This window comes from Thermobia domestica, chromosome 5, assembly GCF_964235325.1.
Source record: "Thermobia domestica chromosome 5, izTheDome1.hap1.1, whole genome shotgun sequence".
NCBI lineage: Eukaryota > Metazoa > Arthropoda > Insecta > Zygentoma > Lepismatidae > Thermobia > Thermobia domestica.
In genome coordinates this window covers 12,705,462-12,726,617 of record NC_137458.1, presented here as the reverse complement: position 1 = coordinate 12,726,617, position 21,156 = coordinate 12,705,462, and the positions used below count along the sequence as shown (strand labels likewise).

Here is a 21,156-nt window from a genome sequence, read left to right as displayed (position 1 = left end):
ACGTGCCTTGCTTCCTGACAACAGATTAAAACACCACAGAAATAGTGGAAAGTGATTTAGAAAACTTCAAAGAATTCTGACATAAAAACCCAGGAATTTAGAATCCTCCAGAGTAATTATATTAAGCTTAAAACTTAATGTACACAAATGTGACCACCAGGTCTGAAAGGGTTAAAGTAACATAACATCATATTTCTCTGAGTCTCTTTTTCTGAAACTTGTTTGTTTCCCTGTCAGTTTCTGTTTATTATTTCCAAAGTCTTTGCTTTCGGAAACTTATTTTTGTTTGCATTTATAACGAATCTTGTCATACATGACTTCGTAAGTACGGAAATTTTGAATGGTATGGGTTGTCGAAATTTGTTCTAACCTGGACATTTTGCTGCAAATAACTGTGTTTTACTTAATAGAGCGCGGCTTCACGTAAAATAACATAATATCATTCGTTCTTGAAGTGAAAACTGTATCATTGTCCATGAAAACTGCATCAGAAGAACAACTTTTAACAGCATTACAAAACAAAATGGAACACAACATTATGGATACGCACCTCTGCTACAGCGTCCAAGAGAGGTGTTGACAGTGTTTCCAATAACTTCATCCTGCCTATGGCTCATACATATTACTACTGATATTTGTTTTAAGTACCGGTTTTATGTGAAACATCCTATATAACACTTATTTCCATTGGATAATGCGGCAACTGGATACCTACAGATGAACTGACAGAATCCACAGTAATGTCGTTTCAGATTTTACTTGGGGGAGGTGGGCACATTGTCCACCGACACAAGAGTTTATTTCACTTGTTTTATTAACATACAATTTATTAAAAAGCATATACTTTGCAAGCATAGGAGGAGGGAATTGGCCCCTGTACCATCCCCAAACGATGCAAGTAGATGAAGCAAAAATCTAACGATTCTTCATCTGTGCAAAAATGTTTCAAAAACTTCGATATATTCCTCTCTTAGAATTCATTTTTGATCTCACTAAATCATATTTCGTCAGTTTAATACGTATAAGAGTAAGTTTTCTAATAGCTTTCAAGACAATAAAATCAAAGCATTTCTTCTTATTTTCTGTTACAAAAATAATCTTCATAATGAATTTTTATGTACTTATTTCATTACATAGGCAGACCTATATGTGAAAAATAGTGGAATTTTCTGTTTTTGAAATAATTGATAAGTTTACAAAGGTTTCATTTCGCTTTCTTCTTACATTTTGCACAATGGGATGGGATATTGTACTTATGAACTCGATTTATATTCCTTCCACTTTACTTACTTACTTACACACACACACACACACACACACACACACACACACACACACACACACACACACACACACTCACACAGAGAGAGAGAGAGAGAGAGAGACAGACAGACAGACAGACAGAGAAACACTATGTAGATGTTTACTTGCCAACTCGAAATATTAGAAAATATTCAGGTTCCCGAAAGCTAATTGCAAAATTATAATTTGTTACTGTCTAACTTTCCTCTACACGAATTCAATTTTATAGCTTAATGTGCAGTTAAATATAGTGGAAAATTTTCCATCTTACATCACTATACATAATATTCAAAATTGTCTGGCTTATGAAAAGTTTTTCCACTTATTTCTACATCGTAATGAAAATTTTCCGATCCATGAAAATTCCTTTCTCTTGTTTCTCCAGAGCAATAAAATCTTCCGATTCATAAAAGGTTGAATTACTTTCTGCTTCAAAATGTGAAAATTTTCCGACTTATAAGAAGTTTTTCTATTTTTCCATACACAACAGAAAATATTTCGATTCATAAAAAAATTGTTTCACTTGTTCCTACATAGTAATGGAAATTTTCCGAGCCATGAAAATTTTCAAATTTTTTGAACGATCTTCCACCTATTTTAACATTTCTATACATGAATTCAATGAATTTTATGGTTAATGAGGAATTTTTAATTAATTACTTATATTGGTTTAGAGCGGAAAATTTTCCGAAAAAATATAGCGGAAAATTTTTCGAAATGGAAAATTTTCCACCTCACATCACTAGTCCTAGCCCACACTTTTGCCACTGTCATGCAAGCCTCTAAAAAACTATATGACGAACTGCTACCTCATCCACTGTATACTCCAAATTTGGTCCCCTTCGAGTTTTTCTCCTTCAGAATCTGACTCTGTTTATAAAAGATTTTTACGTCATAAGGATATAATACTTGATATTTTTTTAGAAGGCATAAAAATGATGGAGAATCGTTAGATCAAGTGTATCTAGTTGATTTTCAGTACGGAACGATTCTTTCGTTTGAAGATCACTAACTTACCAAACTCACCTCACATTACGTATAGTGCATTAAGAATGTACACTCATGTCCAAAATGATTGTCGCATACCTATATAACTGTCTTCTTGTAAGAATATAATTTGATAATGATTTAGCACGGTACTTTTAACACTGATACTATGTGTATAATCGAGAAATGTATATTTGTGAAACTTCATACGAAAAGAATTATAAATACAAAAATTAGAATGAGTAAAATAAATTGTTGCTAAATGGACAAGAAAGTTAATTTTCGTTTTATTGTTCTTATTTACTGCTCTTTTGACATCAAATTTGCCACATATATGTCTTTGCCGATTATATACATACTAACATTATAAGAAATACCGTTCGAATTAGTTATTAAACTATATTCCTACAACAACATATTTACAGACATGCGACAATAATTTTGGAGATGAGTCAACAAAGGGAGGACAGTGGCTCAATTATACTAGATCGTTTATCTCTTGGTGAGTTGGGTCCGTGGTTCGATCCCTGCCCAAGTCAGATTGTGGTAGACAACATCGTGCCCGTGGGTTTCTCGGAGTACTCCCGTCTCCTTCCACATTCTCACTTTACAAATTCTTGCACTATGATTAATTTGCATTAATCATGAGTCACTCTTAACCTGAACGGCATAATTAATGGACGGGGCATAATTAGAGGACTTAACTGAAAGATAAGTACTTCAGATAGATAAAAAACAAACTAAGTATTTGTTTTATTACCTCTTTGAAAAAGATATAGATGTTTCAGAATAAATGTACCGTGTCCTGCGAAAGCGAACTAAGCGCCACTTTCATACTTTTGAGAAAATTACGTTTAAGGCGGTCTCTAACCCTTGGAGCGCGCTGAGATTCTCCCTATCTAAAAGCATGTAAAATTTGGTCATGATTATTTCAGGAACTACTGTACTTAGAACATTGTAATTTTGGATAAGTGTTTTAATGACCAATCTCAAGAAAATGACTGAGCAATTTTATAGATATCCCGTTTTGTTTTGCAGTTGATTTTCATCGATTAAATTTGACAATCATGCAATGAAACTCGTCGCTGCTAGCCCGAGCAGACACATTTTTTTTTCTCTTTGGTCACGTTCATTGTAACTCAAGAAACATTTCAACGCTTTGCGCTATACGTCCGCTTTCCTGGTATACAGTTACTGTGCGATGCCGACACACCACGGGTGGTGGAGGATGTCACCAAACTCAGTATGAGGACCTATTTATGGCTGGTCGAGGGAAAGTTGGTGAGGGTAACAGATCTATTGTTGCCACTTTTGTTCCATGATTTTATGCTGTAGAATTCACCCACGCCAGTTATAGCTGTAGGTTTTGGTTTCACAAATGTGGTTCCTAAAACAGTCGACTGCAAAAAAAAAAAAAAAAAAAAAAAAAAGTCACTCTCGGTTTCCGAAAAAACGATCCCTCAGGGATATTTTCTGAAGAAGTACTGGGAAAATCGACGAGAATCTGAAATGGACAGGTAAGCAAAACGAATGTCTGCTTCTTTCAAGCATTGGATTGGTGCGATTGAAATGTCTATTGTCACTTTCAATGGCAGTAAAACCAAATAGAAAGTATAATTACTAATTAGTTATTCAGACTAGTCTGCGGTTGCAGCCACATACTTTGCGTTCCCTCTGCCAACAATTAGATTCTATCAAGAAAAAGTCTGAAATCTGCAGTGGCGGAAATCAGGCCCGTATAAATGAGGGGTCTGGGGGACCTGCCCCCCAAAATTTACTGACCCTCCTAAAATTTTTACGGAATGCTTTCAAATGAACTATAATATGGTTGGATCACCCCTCCTAATTTCTACCGGTCCCCCTACATTTTTAGGGTGGCTACCTGCCTGGCAGAAACGTAGGGAGATCAGGCCTCCCTTCTCAGTAGCGACCATGTTATTGCTTACTAAAACATTGAAAAACTTGTACAGGTCGGGTAAATACTTTTAGCTAACAAACATTCAAATGCAATACAAACTTCTGATAACCCTAAAGAACCACTAGAAAAATATCAGTTTTGAGTTGTCCACAAGAAAAATATGTGTAAGCCATATATAAGAGTTTCGAACCCAGACATACCTAATGCTGAATCAACGAAGTGACAAGCAGTGAATCAGTGGCTGCTAATATATATACTTGTCTATACTTGTTTATTATTATTATTATTATTTATTATTTTTAGACATGTAAGATCAAGTGCTAAAGTATTATCGGAGTAATCAAAGGCGGCCTGTTCCACCCGTGCGGGGTGGAGCAACATGACAAAGACGAAAGTGTCTATTTCTAAGAAAAATATTTGTTTGATTAGATGATTTCAATATCTAGTGTTACGCTGCTATGGGCTGGATGGGAAACCCAATTTTGTTGCACGGCCAACTCGGTAGCTAAGCTAGGTGGGCCAAAGTTTGCCAATCCGCCCCTGAGAATCAACATAAATAAAAGAAACGGACACCTCATTTCTCATTCCAGCTTCTCAAATTAGATAATAAACATGTCAAACTGAAATATTTATTATTAAATTAGCCTTCGGCTAGCTGGGAGTTTGTCGTCCCCAGAGGCCCATATTGGCTTGACCTACTACCTTGCACTTCATAGACCTGCAAGCATACCGAATTTCACTTCCAATATCAGGTTTCATGTCTCTGACCTTCCGAGATCCTAGGATACATCGAATTTCAGTTGAAGTACCAGGGGGCTTCGCTCCCAGACCTAGTTTGCTCGGCCTGTGGGCTCGCACTTCATAAACTACCAAGTACACCAAATTCCAGTTTTAACACCAAGTTTCATGTTTCTAACCCTTCAGGACCCCAAGATATGAACATATAATCATTGTAATCCCCATCCATATTTCTTCCCGTCCTTTTTCTTACATTATAGATCATATATAAAAATACCGCTTATTGAGAAGTCGAAATAGCAAATTGCATGTTTCTCATTTTCAGAGATTCTGAGAGAACGATATCTTTATAATTGCAATCCTCACCCCTCATTTTCCTTTCTATCTCTTTTCTTATCCTTTATATTAAAATGCTGAAACACGTGTGAAATTATTTTAAATGTGAAGTCCAAATACCAAGTTTCTTGAAGTCTCTAACGGTTTGTAATAATGATTGTAATTCCCACCCATTTTTCTTTCCGCTCCTTTTCTTCCCTTCAAGACCATATTAATGGGGGGGGGGAAGAAGCTGAAAACACGTATCTAATATGAGTTCAAATACCAAATTCCATGTTTCACAAATCCTATCTACTGTCCAAATTTCAAATTTCTAATTGTGGATTAGCCTTTGCTTAGTGTCAGCCAGTCACTCAGGACTTCAATATTTTATTTACTGAGATTCAAATAGTCTGTCTAATTAAAAAGTTTACATCTAGTGTGGTCGAAATTGTTGAAGGATTATTTCTCGTCTCGATTCCATTTTTCCCATCTCGTCTCGAAAAATTCCTCGTTTTTTTCTGTATAATGACTTGAACATCTTTAAACGTTAACAAGTGCTCTTCATTTTATTCGTACAATAACTTTGTCAACTTATAGGATTATATTATGCATCATTGAGATCTAATATTTGGCTAAAATACTGTTTCCCACAGCGAAACATGGTCACTTACTCTCAGGGAAGAACATAGACTGAAAGTATTTGAGAACAGGATCCTGAGAAGAATATTCGGACCCAAGAGGAACGAGAATGTGGAATGGCGGAAACTTCATAACGAGGAACTACATAGTTTATACGGTTTACCCAACATTGTTAGGGTCGTCAAGTCTAGGAGGCTTAGGTGGGCGGGTCATGTAGCTAGAATGGATGAAAGTAGAAACGCTTTCAAAGTCTTGACTGGAAGACCCATAGGCAAACGACCATTAGGAAGACCTAGGCGCAGATGGGAGGATAATATTAAGATGGATCTCGCAGAGATAGGAATACAAAGTAGAAAATGGATGCAATTAGCTAAGGATAGAAGTCAGTGGAGAGCTTTTGTGAACGCGGCACTGAACCTGCGGGTTCCATAGGCCATAGAGTTAGTTAGTTAGTTAGTGTGGAAAACAAGGTGAGAATTGTCATGTTTCTCGTCTTGTCTCGAATTTAAAAATTACTTGTTGCCTCGATTTCGAGACGAGACGAGACATCTCGTCTCGTGACAACACTACTTACCTCACCAGTGTAATATCCTTTCTGGGTCCTTCACAAAAAAAGAAAAAAAATGTACCATATTACAGGGTAAATTATGAAATACTATATTTATTCTAAAAATTCCATTTCTATAGCATTTATTCACAAAATTATAAGAACCATTCCTAACAGAATCACTAGAAAAGTCACTCAAATTTCGCTGATTCTATTTTGACAGAAATTATGCTATATTCTAGATTTACTAATGAAATAAACTCTGGAAACGACAGTATAGAGTATCAAGTGATATTTTCTAAATTAATATTGAAACCGCAAGTGATATTAGATTTATACCGCTTCCGGTTTTAGTAGAGAGATTAGAGTGGACAATATATTTTTTCTTGACTACAGAAAACCGTTTCTATCTTGGTAATTATCTATTACAGTTTTTTGTCTACAGTGATCAACATTAAAATGTCAACATCAACATGAACTATGTAACATACGTATACATATGTAATAAACGGAACACTGTTAGATGTCAGACACCCTGCAGCGGCGTGATGTGATATCTAAGCGCAAAAAAGGCAGTACGTATGTAGCATATGGATAATGTGTGCTCCGTGCAGATTTACGTAGTAAACATATGGATTCCGTATATTTGTACAATATACCGATGTCCGGATAACGGATTTATCTCTGTGTATTGTGACTTGAAAAGACTGGCCACCCACTAGTCATTCAAAAGCCATATTTAATCAATCGTATGCATGAAATTATGATGCGACAGCTTGAAGAAACATCTCAGTTGTCCAAAAGAGATGTTCTTGTCTTGCTCATGATGAATAAAATCGATGGATGTCAAAGAGTTAGGAGAGTGACCAGACATTTTTTGAACCAGACTGTACAAGACGAAATTAGTGATGGAACAAATGAATTCAGACTCAATAATATTGTATCCAACAGTGCTTATATTGAACACATTCTTCACTTGCTTTTACTGTGAACGGACTTAGCCTCAAACTTGAATATTTTTTTGGAGTGTGGTTCAGTACTTTCTTATTCACTATAATTCTGAATATTAAAAATATTTTACGTTTTGCATTTTAAAAAGATATGTGGAAATTAGTAAGGAGGCAGTTTTGTTGTTTTTCCAATCACTTGACTGTTATGCTTCTGCTGTAAGAAAAGTTACATTATCTGTGCTTCAGCCTATTTTCAGATTCGAGGGAGAAAATGACAATAATAATAGTACTCCAATAAGCTGTAAAATAAATAAATAAATAAACTTCTTATAGGCATTTCGTGTAGGGAGACAGGGCAACGCGAGGAAGAGGAAAGAGAAAAACTGGTCGATTGTTGTTTTTCGTGCGAGCAGCAGCCAGTCTTACTGCGCGGTTGTCAAATTTAAATGATCAAAGTCCATTGGAACATGAAACGGGATATCTATAAAATTGCTCAGTCATTTTCTTGAGATTGGTTATTGAAACACTTATCCAAAATCACAATGTTCTAAGTACAGTGGTTCCTGAAATAATCGTGACCAAATTTTACATGCTTTTAGATAGGGAGAATCTCAGCGAGCTCCAAGGGTTAGAGACCGCCTTAAAGGTTGATGTCCAGCATTAGTGTAGCCGTAATCAAAAGTGAAATTATGTTTCTTTTCTTGGAAAGGTGTTCATTTTCCTCTCTTTTCGATTGTGCAAAACGTTTTAATGCTTATCAGGAACCAATCGTCGCATTTACGTGGATTTTCAAAATTTGGCGCTTAGTTCACTTTTGCATAACACGGTACAAATGTAAGTGGTTAAGCTTATTTGAACAAGAATGCACTATAAAGGCACGTTTATCTTCTGCCGCTATGTTCTGTTATGCCTGCAAATAACTACCTGTATAAATTTAGAGAAATTGGAATACAATTCTTTGCATAAAACTATACTTTAGTACCATCTACAATACATGTACAACAAGAATATAGAAAAACTTGGAATTAATGCTTTTTTTTTTTTTGGTTTCTTTGTTTTCTGACTGCAGAGACACCTGTGGGTACAGAATTGAACATATGTTGTTGATGCAGTAAACTTTCCAACATCTGTGGCAGTATCTAAATTATTCAAGCATTCGAGATCGATAATCTCGACGATTGAAAACTAAACTTATATTCCAGTTGTTGGCTGTATCTTAAATCAACAATTCTCATACGAATTAAACATATGGGTTTATGGGAAATGATTTATCTGTATTGTTTTCATCTTTCAGGCTTCTAGATATGATATTTATTATTAAGGAAAGAAATCGTACTGTAGCTACTTTTTAACCTTCCAAATGTTATGCCTGAGTGTTGGAGAATGACTATCGCCGTCCGTCTGTCCGTCTGTCGACAGGTACCAGCAGGGGCGGATCGAGGACGAACTTCTGGGGGGGGGCGGTGGGTTGTAATACTGGTACTTAGAGCTACTTTTAAGAGCATCAAACTCGGAGATGGGTTTTATTTATATATAAAATAAAAAAATCCTCTTCTGGGGAGGCGATCACCCCGATCGCCCCCCCTGAATCCGCCCCTGGGTACCAGAGTAAAAACCTTAAGAGCCTGACGCACTAAAACATAATACAAAATTTTACAATTTTTCGTGAGCTTATTTTTTTATAAGTGAAAGAAGATAATGAAATATAATTCACCACAATCATAGATAATGCTATTCTGTAATAGAAAATATGAAAAATTTTCAGTGTTGTCATCCTTAGAAATTACAGAGTTGCCAGAATAACATTCCCCTTCCCCCAAATCTAAGTTAAGGCAGCGACTAGAGGAACTCAATTGCATTTGATTACGTATCATGTTGTTTTGATATCCTGTGAATTACTTTTTATATAACATTATTATTTAATTTTAATAACTGTGTGTTAAAACTATTTTGTTTATTACAAACTAAATACAACTATTATTCGGTTCTGGGAACTGAACCGAAATACATTTCGATATACCGGTTCTATTTCCAAAAACCGAAAGCGAGTGTGTTTTGGGTTTCGGTACCACATTCTAGATATAAGTTTGACGAAATAAACTTTTAATTATCAGTAAGGATTGTGTTCAGAGAACAGAAAACCATTATAAGGTATGTTTCGATAAGAGAACCAAGTTTCTCACATCGGTTTAATTTACGAAACAGAAATTCAAAGTTGTTTTAAATTATGTTTTGAAACGGTTTAATTCAAATGCGAGCTTCTCTGTTAATTCTTTTTCGAATTGTTAATAGTAATCTCAAAAAGCGCAGTAATATTTCAGAGTCCTGTGAATATTAAAATCAAATATTTGGAATTTAGTTGTGCAGTTAGGCACTTAAAGAATATTCACATAAAATTCAAGGAATGTGTAATATTTAGAAAGCATTTGGGAAACGTTTTTTCTTTCTGCGCTACCAAACATCAGGATATGTGTCACAATTAGCAATGTGATTCACAGCTAGGAGTAAGTGTGTCACTTTTAGTAGTACCTACCACTGTTGGAATAAGCGTGTCACTGTTAATGTATCTGTCACTATTAGAGTAGGTGTGTCACTTTTAGGAATATCTGTCACTGTTGGAATAGCGTTGTCACTGTTAGAAGTATATGTCACTGTTGGAGTAGGAGTGACACTCTTACGAGTATCTGTCACTAGCAGGGGTGCCCACAAGGGGGGCTATGACGCAAACTGCGTCATTGAAATATTTGGGGGGGTTAAAAATCTATATAAATATGTTCGAGGGTGTGTAAAAATTAATCGAAAAGATTTTTTTTCATGGAAGAACACTTACGGATTGACAATTGAGGGGGTGCGTCATGGACATGAGAGCGGGTGGGCACCACTGGTCACTAGTGTAGTAGATGTGTCATTCTCAGCAGTATCTGTCACTGTTGGAATAGGCGTGACACTGTTAGGAGTATCTATCACTTTTGGAATAGGCGTGTCACTGTTAGTAGTATCTGTCACTCATAGAGTAGGTGTGTCACTGTTACGAATATTTGTCACTGTTGGAGTAGGTGTGTCACTGTTACGAATATTTGTCACTGTTGGAGTAGGAGTGACACTGTTAAGAATATCTGTCTCTGTTGGATTAGGAGTGACTTAGGAGTATCTGTCACTTTTGGAGTAGAAGTGACTTTGTTAGGAGTATTTGTCACTCATAGAGTAGGTGTGTCAATGTTAGATGTATCTGTCACTGTTGGAGTAGTTGTGTCACTGTTAGACGTATGTGTCTCATGATAAGAGTATCTATTTAACTGTTAGAAATGGGCATGTAGCTGTTAAGAGAAATCAAATTACAATAGATATAAACTGTCACTTGATTGTGTAAACTTTTCTTATACATTATATAAATAAGTAAATCAATAAATAAACTATTTCGCGAGAATAAAAGTATCTAGTTCATCAGATTGGAAACGACCGACATTCTTTCAATGCCAGCTTGTTATCATGAAAAATAGACCAGAACAAATAAAAAATTCAAAACACATTACCAGAAAAATAGTACAATTATAAATAACAACAATACAATTATAAATAACAATAATAAAAGAGACACTGACCAAAGCTTAAAACCCACTTTATTTTAAATTATAATTTGTAACTGTTTCGGATATCTAGCATATCCTTCTTCAGGCACTAAAATAAAGTGGGTTTTAAGCTTTGGTCAGTGTCTCTTTTGTTAAAATAATCAATCCAAAGCCATGAATAGTCTTACTAACAATAATAAAGCATGCAAAGGCAAAAAACGTTGGTTATTTCAATCTCACAAATAAAAAGATGAGAATGAAATAGTCAAAAACAGAGCCCAAAAGTGACGAAAATGTACCATTAGTCAATCCTAAATGTTCTATGAAGTCTGAGTATTCTGGACATTCTGTGATAATGGGCCGAGTATTCAGAGGAACAATAAACTCTTTGCAATATGGATTATAAAGCAATAATATAGTATAAGAGGTTTATAGTAATAATATAGTATAAGAGCTGCTCTTCCCGCTGAAACTGTGAAGACTGTGGCGCCGCCACTCAAGGAAGTTGGGTACTACGAACTACTAAAAAGCAAGAACGAATCAAATCATTCAGAGCGCGTGAGTCTGATAGAATTAGCCAATGATATACTTATCTACTGACCAGTAGCAGACAATGCACTTAGTTACAACTCTAGCCGGTAGTGTCGCAGAGTCACTTTTGTTGCATTGTGGGAACGATTTGGATTTCCATTAGGAATATAGGTAGGGAGTGGTTCCTCGGGGTAATCAGTGATATGGATGGTTGCCTTCAAACACTAAATAGGAATGTGCGAGATCACAGTGGACGATTTGTAAACGCGTCAGTTGTGATTAATCACCCAATGATGTCTGCCAAATTTTCAAAACATGTTTAACAGAATGAAGCTTGTTTTCATTAACCTTCCGGGCTTAAGTCCCCCCCTTCCCGAAATCTAACTTACTATATTAAAGTATATGAAATATCTTGCTGAATTTTCACATTTTCAGGCAAAGCCCCCCATCCCGAAAGTTAGCAAAGCCCCTTTCCCGAAACAAAATCGTAAATACACCACTGCCTACAGTATATGCCAGTGACAGCACATCCATGGGAGGAAATACTTACTGAGATCGGAATATGAGAGAAAGTGCTGATATACAACCTCTGCTAATATGGCGTTCTTGGCTCTTATGTCGTCACGCTTGTTTCTTGAAATCCTGACATGTCCCGACATTCAGCAGACAACGACGACACCGCCATGCTTCTGTAGCTGATAGCATCTTGCACAGAATATCTTGCACAGAATATCTTGCACAAGGATGTCTTTACTGAAAAGTGAATGATTTTAGCATTGATATTCCAATACTTAGTTCTTTAAATTACAAATTGATTCGACCGGTATGAGACCTGTATAAGTAATGTGATCAAATCCGGGGTCCGTGTTTCGTTTTGACCGGATGGTGGAAGAGATATCTTCAGGAATTATGTGGTCGTTAAGCGGAGAAGTGGTAAGTTGGCTGTGAAGATTGGGTTGGAGTTGGGGAGCGTGCGGGTTTGCAAGATGTTCCACACGGCGGGTGAGAGTTTGATGAAGTGGTTGTACAATTGGAGTAAGTATGACTTGAAAGAAAGAGGCGAAAGCATTTGCTTTGTCAGTATGGTTTGAAGAGGGTTGTTATGTGAGATGATAGGGTATGAAGTATGACGGTTTTTTTCAGTTAACTGATGGAAGTTTTGCCAGAATTTGGTAAGGTGCGAGGCAGTGGATAGAGTGTTGCAGGCTGAGACCCAACGTTTTCGTTTATAGGCATCTAGGTAATTATGGAGCATGCGATTCCAGCGACGATGTTGTTCTAATGATATAGGGTTGTGTGTACGTTGGAAGTCACGGAAAGAGCGTCTAAAAGCAGCAACGATAGACTGATATTGCGGAGGTATTGGCGGTTTGTGCGGATGACGTGTACGTAGAGGGATGTTGTTTTGGGTGGCTGTGTCAAGGGATGTTGTGATTTGGTCCACAAGGTTATAGAGTTCTTCTTCACTGTAGATTTTGTAATGAAGTTGTGAGGTCGGTTTGAAAATTAGCCCAGTTTGCATGCGTGTAATTAAAGAAGTGAATTGGTGCAGGTTGTGTTTTGGGGTGTGTGGTGATAATAAGATCAACGAGTATCGGAGCATGATCGCTGGCAAAAGGTCGAAGAACTCGGAGAGAGAAAGAGTACTGATAACTACGTCGGGGGAAGTATTGCTTATTGGGTGTGATGGCGATGGTAAATGATGGTAGTCGACGGCTAGAATATTAGAAATATAGTTTTAAAAATGTTGTTTCTCTCCCTGTTGGCGACTATGAATATTGATGTCTGTCATGATTATATAATGTCTGAACGTATTGTCGATGTATTGAAAAAATCGTAGGGAATAAGGTGGCCTGGTCTGACATATATGGTATAGAGTGTAACGATTTTTGTGCGAAGATACAGTGTGACTATGGAATATTCTGGTAGATCATGTTGCTTTGGGAATGTATGAGGGCGAATAGGAATAGTGTGATATGTTCCAATTGCTGTGCCACCATTTGCTCTTTGATAAGGTCTAGGACAGTCATGACGTTGTAATTGAAACTGAGGAAGGCGGATATGATTGGTAGGTTTGAGGTAAGTTTCATTTAGGGCAAATGTCTGTAAGTTTTCCTCTCGGAGGAGTTGTTCAAAAACTGCTTTGTCAATGACAAGAGATCGAATGTTAAGAAAGAGGTATGTGACTGCCATGGTGATTGATATAATGAGAAAAGTTGTTTGAATAGGTTGTGTATTTACAGAGATGGCCATTCTGGGTCTGTTTTGGTAGATGTTATGGAAAAGTAAGCATGTGGACATGTATAAGTGGCAGAAACTTGTAGGTCAAATAATTGTTGAGGGATTTGATCGACCTGCATAAGAATGTGTGGGCGTAAGAAGGGGTGGGTATTTTGTAGAATGAGCGTCGTAAAGCGAAGCAAGTCTTCTATTGTTACGGGTTCTTTTAAGGAGTTTGTAAGAGTTGTAGCGGAATCGGTAGTGCGGATTGGAACTGATAGTTCAGGTATGTCAGTTGGTGGAGCAGGGTTTTGCTGGCATACCGGTCTCATCGCAAAACTTCACTCTTTCCATCTTCCTATCTCATATATCCGATGTATACATTTTTTCCTTTCCAATCGTATGGCTTACATTAATATCAACCAAAGCCTTTCCTATCCGATCTTTCTTCACTGTGGCGTTCCTCATGAATCTGTGTTTTCACCTCTTCTATATATTTTATATGTCGCCGACATGCCCCCTCTCCCACCAAATGTCTCAGTATATCAATATGCAGATGATACCGCTCTCCTTGCCACATCTAATACTATTCAAAACGTAAATAGAACACTCCAGCAGGCAATTGACGCATTTACCTCCTGGTGCTCAAAGTTGCGCCTCACCATCAATTCTCTCAAAACACAAGCTCTTAATTTTCTCCCACCTCGTTGCCGCTCCCGAATCCATCGCAATCCTTCACTTCTTCACATCCATGTAAATGGTACTTTCATCCGCCCATCATCACAAGCTACCTACCTTGGGATCATCTTTGATTCTGAACTCAGTTGGAAACCCCACCTACAGAAGATTCGATCACAGGCAACGAACCGTTTAAATCTCCTCCGACGGCTAGTGGGCACAACCTGGGGCTTACATACCGACACTGCCATTACGACCTATAAAGTATTCCTTCGACCTGCTCTCACACATGGTCATATTCGCTGGATCTCTGCCCCTGATGAACTATATAATAGACTCGCCATCTTCGAAAGACATGCTCTCCGACTTGCTTATCGCACCAAACTACCAGCACCGACTGCTGACCTCTATCGCCCAATCAACTTTCCAACCACACTTACCACAGTAATATTACCACACTTAGAAACACAGCACTAAATATATTACAAAAGTCATTGCAGAAGGAAATCCAATATTCCTAGACACCTAGAGGACATTATATATGATACGCCCCCACGTCACCAAGCCACTCCTCTACAACATCTCACTCTATACCATAACACTTTAGACTACGATGACCCTCAAAAGGCAGACTTTGCCATTTACCATCCACCTCATCTTAGTCCATGCATCTATCCATCTCTGCACTAGTGTTCCATCAATGTTACTAGGAGCGGGCTTCGTCTGTCTACATCAGCCCTGTGACGCCCAAGGACAGAAGATAACCATTCACTTGTCCATACTAGCATTACCCTTGTGTTTGTGACGTCCGCCTGCACTTCACCTCATCTCTCATAACATACCAATAGCCCGACCTCCAGTTACAACAATAGTGAATAATAAATGCCACCTACCTACTGCAACTTGATGTCTCCAAGGATATATTAAAAATAAATGATGCCCACAACTAAGAATGAAATAAAATAAAATAAAATAAAATAATGCTCCAAACCCTCAATGTCCCCCTACAAATAAAGAAAATTCCCCATACCTATAATCCTTGTACCGAAGAAAGGGCGTAACCCTTTTACCGGCTTAACCCTAAAAAAATTATCTTTCAGATTTCCTACACATCCCATAGACCGGCTGCAATATCTTTTCTGTTCCAATACTTTCACCTCTCACTCTGGATAGAGGGTGTAAGCCTCGCAAGGAAGCTAATAGCAAAAAAAAAAAAAAAAAAAAAAAAAAAATCTTTCCAATGATGTTATTTGAAGTTATAGAGCTTCGCTTCATGTTTCATTTTAAATTGCTACTGTAAATCTGAATAGAAGGAAATGATAATCATAAGTTGCCCCGCGTGTGGTTTAGTCTCGTATCCTGCGTCGTGTCAGATATATATTTCTAATAAATGTTTTCTGTTAGACTGAAATAGAAAACCTAACGGATAAGGGTGTACTAGAAAACAAGAAAACATGCAAGGAGAGGAAGATTTCTCCGTTTTAAGTTCATGTAGGCCAGCGTGTTCATAAATAATGTCGGGCAAAGTTTGTAAATCTGAAATCATCTTCTCAGCTCAGAACATCTGAACCAGAGATGAGATTACATAGTTTACCGATATTTAACTCCCAGCGTGACTGTGTGCTCTGTGAGAATTATTGAAATAAGTCGATATTATAGAGAAATTTGCAAAGCATTTCAAAAGTGAGAACGACAACTTTTGATGAGAGAATGTGATGAGCATATATGTAGTAAAAGAAATGATGACTGGGTTGAATCTATGCTGAGGAGTATATCCTACTGTCTGTTTCAGGTCTTCATTTTGCAGATCCGTGGTATCATGAAAAGGGCAGTGTGAATTTTTGGACTAGAAGAGGAACTGCACAATTTCAAGAAGGGGCCACTAACAAATGCTGAATACCTAAAGATAAAATTCAGCGTGATGCTTTCACTGACACTGCCAAATACCTAGAAGAAAACGATGAGGAGAAGCTGACAGTAGCAAACTTGGTCAAGAAAATGGAAGAGTACTTTCCATCTAAAAGCCAGATTTATTCATACAGCATCAAATACATTCAACGCAGGTTACTTGATCATTTTGATGATGATCTCGTGATATTTAGTATCGGTAGAAAAATAAGATATTTTGACTTTTCGCCGAACAATAGCAGAAATGTTAAAAGGATGTCGTAATATGAATCATACAGACATTGATGAAGATAAGGCCAACATTATTCTTGCTGCAACAGCCCTTATGTAAGTGCATACATAATTTACAACAAATAAATACACTTAGCCAAACGCCAAGTGGAAATGTCCAGTGTGTAATTGACGGTGGAGCTCTAATACATCGAATTCCATAGTATCGTAATGAAACTTTTTGAAGAAATATGTATTTCGTACGTCTCATATGTGAAGCTACGATATGGCAGTGCAACTCTTGTGTTTGATGGATATAATGAAGAGTATTCTACAAAAGTCCGAGCCCACCATCATCGTTAGATTCAAACACAATCAGTGTCTCCAACCGTTAGCTTTGATTCTAACACAAAGCCAAGATAGTTTGTTACATTTCTAGGTCGCTTCTTGCAATGTGCGGGGTGCTCTGTTATTTATGATACCGCTAATACTGATTTGCAGATTATTCGTGAGTAGAGATGTGGGTCGGGTAAATACCCAGTGGGTAGGTAAATAAAAAATGGGTATTTACCCGGGTATTTACCCCTTTCGTATTTACCTACCCAAAAAATGGGTATTTTACGAAAGTTCAATTATTATGAAGTTTTAAGAATTGTTAACCGTACCGGTGACGTTTCCTGTACTTTGGGGTCTCTCGAGCGTGATGCCTCATTCATTCACTATAAATTTGCAAAATAATAACCAATTGGCCCCGTTCAGGTGCGTGTGGGTTTGAAGGCAATTTAACCATGGCGCACCAGCGGTACAATTTTGGACATTATAGGTTATTCTAAGTTGAAGCGATATCTAAAACCTATTTTTTAAAAATAATTTTTCTCGAAGAACCTCATAGGTAAAGAGATCACAATATTGAATCGAATGTTTTGAAAGGGAGAGATGGTGGGGGTGAGTTGTTACATTTTTCAGACGAAGCCCTCGTGTACACTTCTACGTACATCAAAGTTTGATCAACGTCGATCAAGCCAATCTTGAGAAATAATTCACACATTTCCGATTTTACGTCATCGCTCATGAACAAATCAGATTGAGAATCAGAATCAGAGTTGAAACTTCATGGATTAATGTCTCCTCGGGGAACCTACATTACCACCCACTTGTCATCTCAAGATTAATCTCGGGCAGTGATGTAATGCTAATTTTTTAGGTGGGTATACGCTCCATTCCTTGCTACACACACACACACACACACACACACACATATATATATATATATATATATATATATATATATATATATATATAGGATGTTTCATAATTCCTGTTACAGCATTTGAGGGTTGGAACTAGACACGAAAACAATGAAAAACAGTTTTTTTTTTTTACAGGCGTCCTTTCCGAATTATGAGCGCAAGAAAGTGCAGAAAATTGAATTTTGAGCATTAATATTAAATAGTGCAAAGACTAATGGCGTTAGAAGAAGCGGTATGGTGAATTTAAGAGGAAACTGTGTTGTATTTTCGAAAAATGCCACTTCAAGATTACACAAGCTTTTACTAAACCTTGCCCCATTATCTATGAGATCTGCACTTAATTTGAGAAATTCTGTATCTATTTTCCCCATACTCTTAAACTTAGTATTTCCTGGTAATACAGGTGTGGTTTCCTCTTAAATTCACCGCACTGAATCCTCTAACTCTATTAGTCTTTGTGCTATTAAGATTCAAGTTCAATTTTCTGCATTTTCTCGCGCTCATAACTCGGAAAGGACGCAGGTTCAACTTCGGTGTAATAAACTTGTTCGCATGTTTTCGTATCTACTTTCAACCTCCAAGCTCTTTAATAGAAATTATGAAACACCCTGTATACGTATGTAGGTATATTTGTATGCATGTGTGTGTGTGATGTCATTCAATATTCATTTGAAAATACATCACATTATCTTACTACTACTTCTCGTCTTTGGTACGAGAAATTACGGCTTTGAAGCTCTGATCTGGTGATGAAGATTTATATATTTATTAATTACCAACTTCAGATACGGCTCTTAGCCATTTTTCACTCGATAAGAAAAACAAAGGTAAGGGCTTGGAAAGTCATTGGCTAGGGCCAGTATACAAGGGACCATCCCTGCATTTATCTGTTAGGACTAAGGAATCTCTATCAGGATGGTTGGTGGCCGGAATCGAATTCTTAACCTCTCGAATAAGAAGCCAACGCTTTATCAAAACTGATTAAAGTCACTGTGAGCAAAACAACAAAACATCTTTAAAAATAAAAGATCAAGGAAACAAGAAAGAACTATTGTACCTACCACTGTACGTACATCAAGGTATAGGGTACAATAAAGTTTTAGGCCGCTAATATCATTAATATTTTGGCACTAATACTAACAGCGCTCTTTTCTGTGAATCTGATCCGCTCTTCAGTACACAAACACACAATTTATATTGTACTGTATATGCATATACACTAGTTATTACTTCCTGTATTTCTCTTTCTGTATTTTTACGAATGCACTTATGTTTATCCAGCAGATTTTTTTTTCAATATAAGCACTAATATATAATCAGTCACTAATATACAATCACGCACACTAATAATATATACACTGTTTCTGGTCGGACAAAAAGATTCTACAATATTTTCCAAAGAGAGGCTTTTCCATTGTCTTCTTCAGATACTGGCACCTTTTTTTTTTTTTTTTTTTTTTTGGATTGGTTGTTCGCAGCACTCCTGTGATTACACATCCAAGTTTTTACATATGATTCTGGATTCCACTTGTTTAAAGGTGGTCCATTGATATTAATAAATATTGCATTGGAAATGCTGCTCACTAGCAGGTTTGATCTAAGATCAGTAGCCACAAGATTCATTACACTGAAACCCCTTTCGCACTCTGCTGTACTGCAAGGAAATGTGGAAATGCAATTTTGAAGAGGCTTCAATGCATTAGGAATTGACGACGAATTGTCAATGTAATCCCGCATACCCATCTGAGCTTCCTGAACGTCAAGATTAAATCGCGCGCACAATCTTCTTACTTCTTTCTCGCCATAACGCACATCCACTTCAGCCGGCCACGAGTCAGCATCAAGAATTTTCATATCAGATAAAAGTTGTACCGTAGTTGGTGTATCCTCACACAGTCGGTGACGCATGTTGTCGGCGACACTTTGAAGAAACTGGTTAGGATCGATGCTCATGTGCTTTTTGTTGCTCTGAAGAAGCACACTTTTGAAGACACCCAACTCCTTAGCTTTTAGAGCCTCCTCATATTTCTCCCCTGGTTGATATTTGAAGGATTCCAGCACCCTAATGGTTCGTTTCACCAGATAATTTGCACGTTCTAGAGAGATATTACTTTCTTGTAGTTGAAGAGATAATAAAGATAATTCCTGTAGTACATCGTACATCAACCCGAGATCGCATACGAATTCAGGACTGGCTAATTTCGTTCCTAGACCATGAATTTTCTTGCTAGAGGATGAGTTTCTTCCTGCATGGTTCATGAAATGAGCATGCAAAGCAGGAAATGAAACCCATACAGCCTTAACTGTTCTAAAGCTACTTGCAACCCAACGGATGTCCATCACTCGGCCAATACGTAGGATTTGAACATCAAGATCTTTAGAAATTTTTGATATTTCTAGCATGTTTTGGGGGGATTGACTATAGAAAGCATATATGGCGTCTAAAAAAGCCTTGAAATGATTTGTTGCTGTAACATCTGACAAAGCATCATTTACAGCTAGTTCAAGTCGATGATTCATACAATGCCACGTAAAAATACGCGGGTAAAGTTCTATCAGCTTCTTGGCAACACCACTGTTCTTTCCCAGCATTACACTGGCTCCGTCGCTGACGAAGGAGACCCAATTATTTTGTAAATACTCTTCTGTAAAGCCTGAAGATTTGAGACATGAATGAAGCGCATCACAAACTGATTTCGCTGTATGTCCCTCTAACTCTAGCAATTTGAGAAACATAAATGTGGGTGGTTCATTGTCTATTGAAGCACGAATATAAACAATAAGCACCGGTTTTTTACTAATGGTTGTTGATTCATCAACTAAAACTGAGAGTTTCGCTGAAGAACTCACTATGTTGGACACAATGCGTTTTTCCATTTCTCGGGAAATATGTTCAATTATCTTAGAACATGTATTTCTGGAATGTAATATAATTCCGGTATGCATGCCATTAAGACTTTGAAGTTCGACAAGAGATTCGTGATCAGCAAAAGGGCGGTTCTATGCAGTGCGAAAGATGTTTTCAGTTGCGTCTGCTGACTTTTTGTTCATTTCTTCAAACTGCTTTGGAAGTTCTTCCTTTTCCTTCTTATCGCGAATTTTTTAGCTATTTCATGAGCTTTTGAATCCTCGTGTTTTTTAATTTTGTTTCGAAGAATTGCTAGCTGACTGGTTCTGTTACTTCCACATGAAGTCTGAATTTGGTAATTAAGCCATTCACTTGACAACGACACACCTTTTTCTTTCATTGGTCCTAAGGAATGAGCTTCACTACAAACCAAACACCCTAAGTTGTTTTCTCTGCATGAAAGCTATGGATGCGTTGCTGTTTTCTCTTGCCACTGCTTTAAGGTCCATACCTGAGGCCATTGCGGAGTACAGTTATATTCAC

General features: G+C 37.2%; 2 protein-coding genes across 2 annotated transcripts in view; one reads left to right on the top strand and one right to left on the bottom strand.

Moving 5' to 3' along the window:
- The window catches only part of LOC145685721 (uncharacterized), a 1,054,280-nt gene that overhangs the window by 631,283 nt on the left and 401,841 nt on the right, over positions 1-21,156 (top strand). The window lies entirely within an intron of this gene.
- Positions 12,113-20,642, bottom strand: LOC145684577 (E3 SUMO-protein ligase KIAA1586-like). The gene is made up of 2 exons (XM_081756969.1): positions 19,259-20,642; positions 12,113-12,252 (listed from the first exon to the last, which is right to left on the bottom strand). Exons 1-2 carry the CDS (start codon positions 20,640-20,642, stop codon positions 12,113-12,115), a joined length of 1,524 nt encoding a protein of 507 aa, XP_081613095.1.

Excerpts from the sequence above, each read along its gene's own strand:
- LOC145684577 (XM_081756969.1), bottom strand. The coding sequence starts at position 20,642 with ATGGAAAAACGCATTGTGTCCAACATAGTGAGTTCTTCAGCGAAACTC. Across the intron at positions 12,253-19,258 it reads ATATGTAAAAACTTGGATGT|TAAAGACATCCTTGTGCAAG; the intron begins GTAATCACAGGA and ends TTCACTTTTCAG.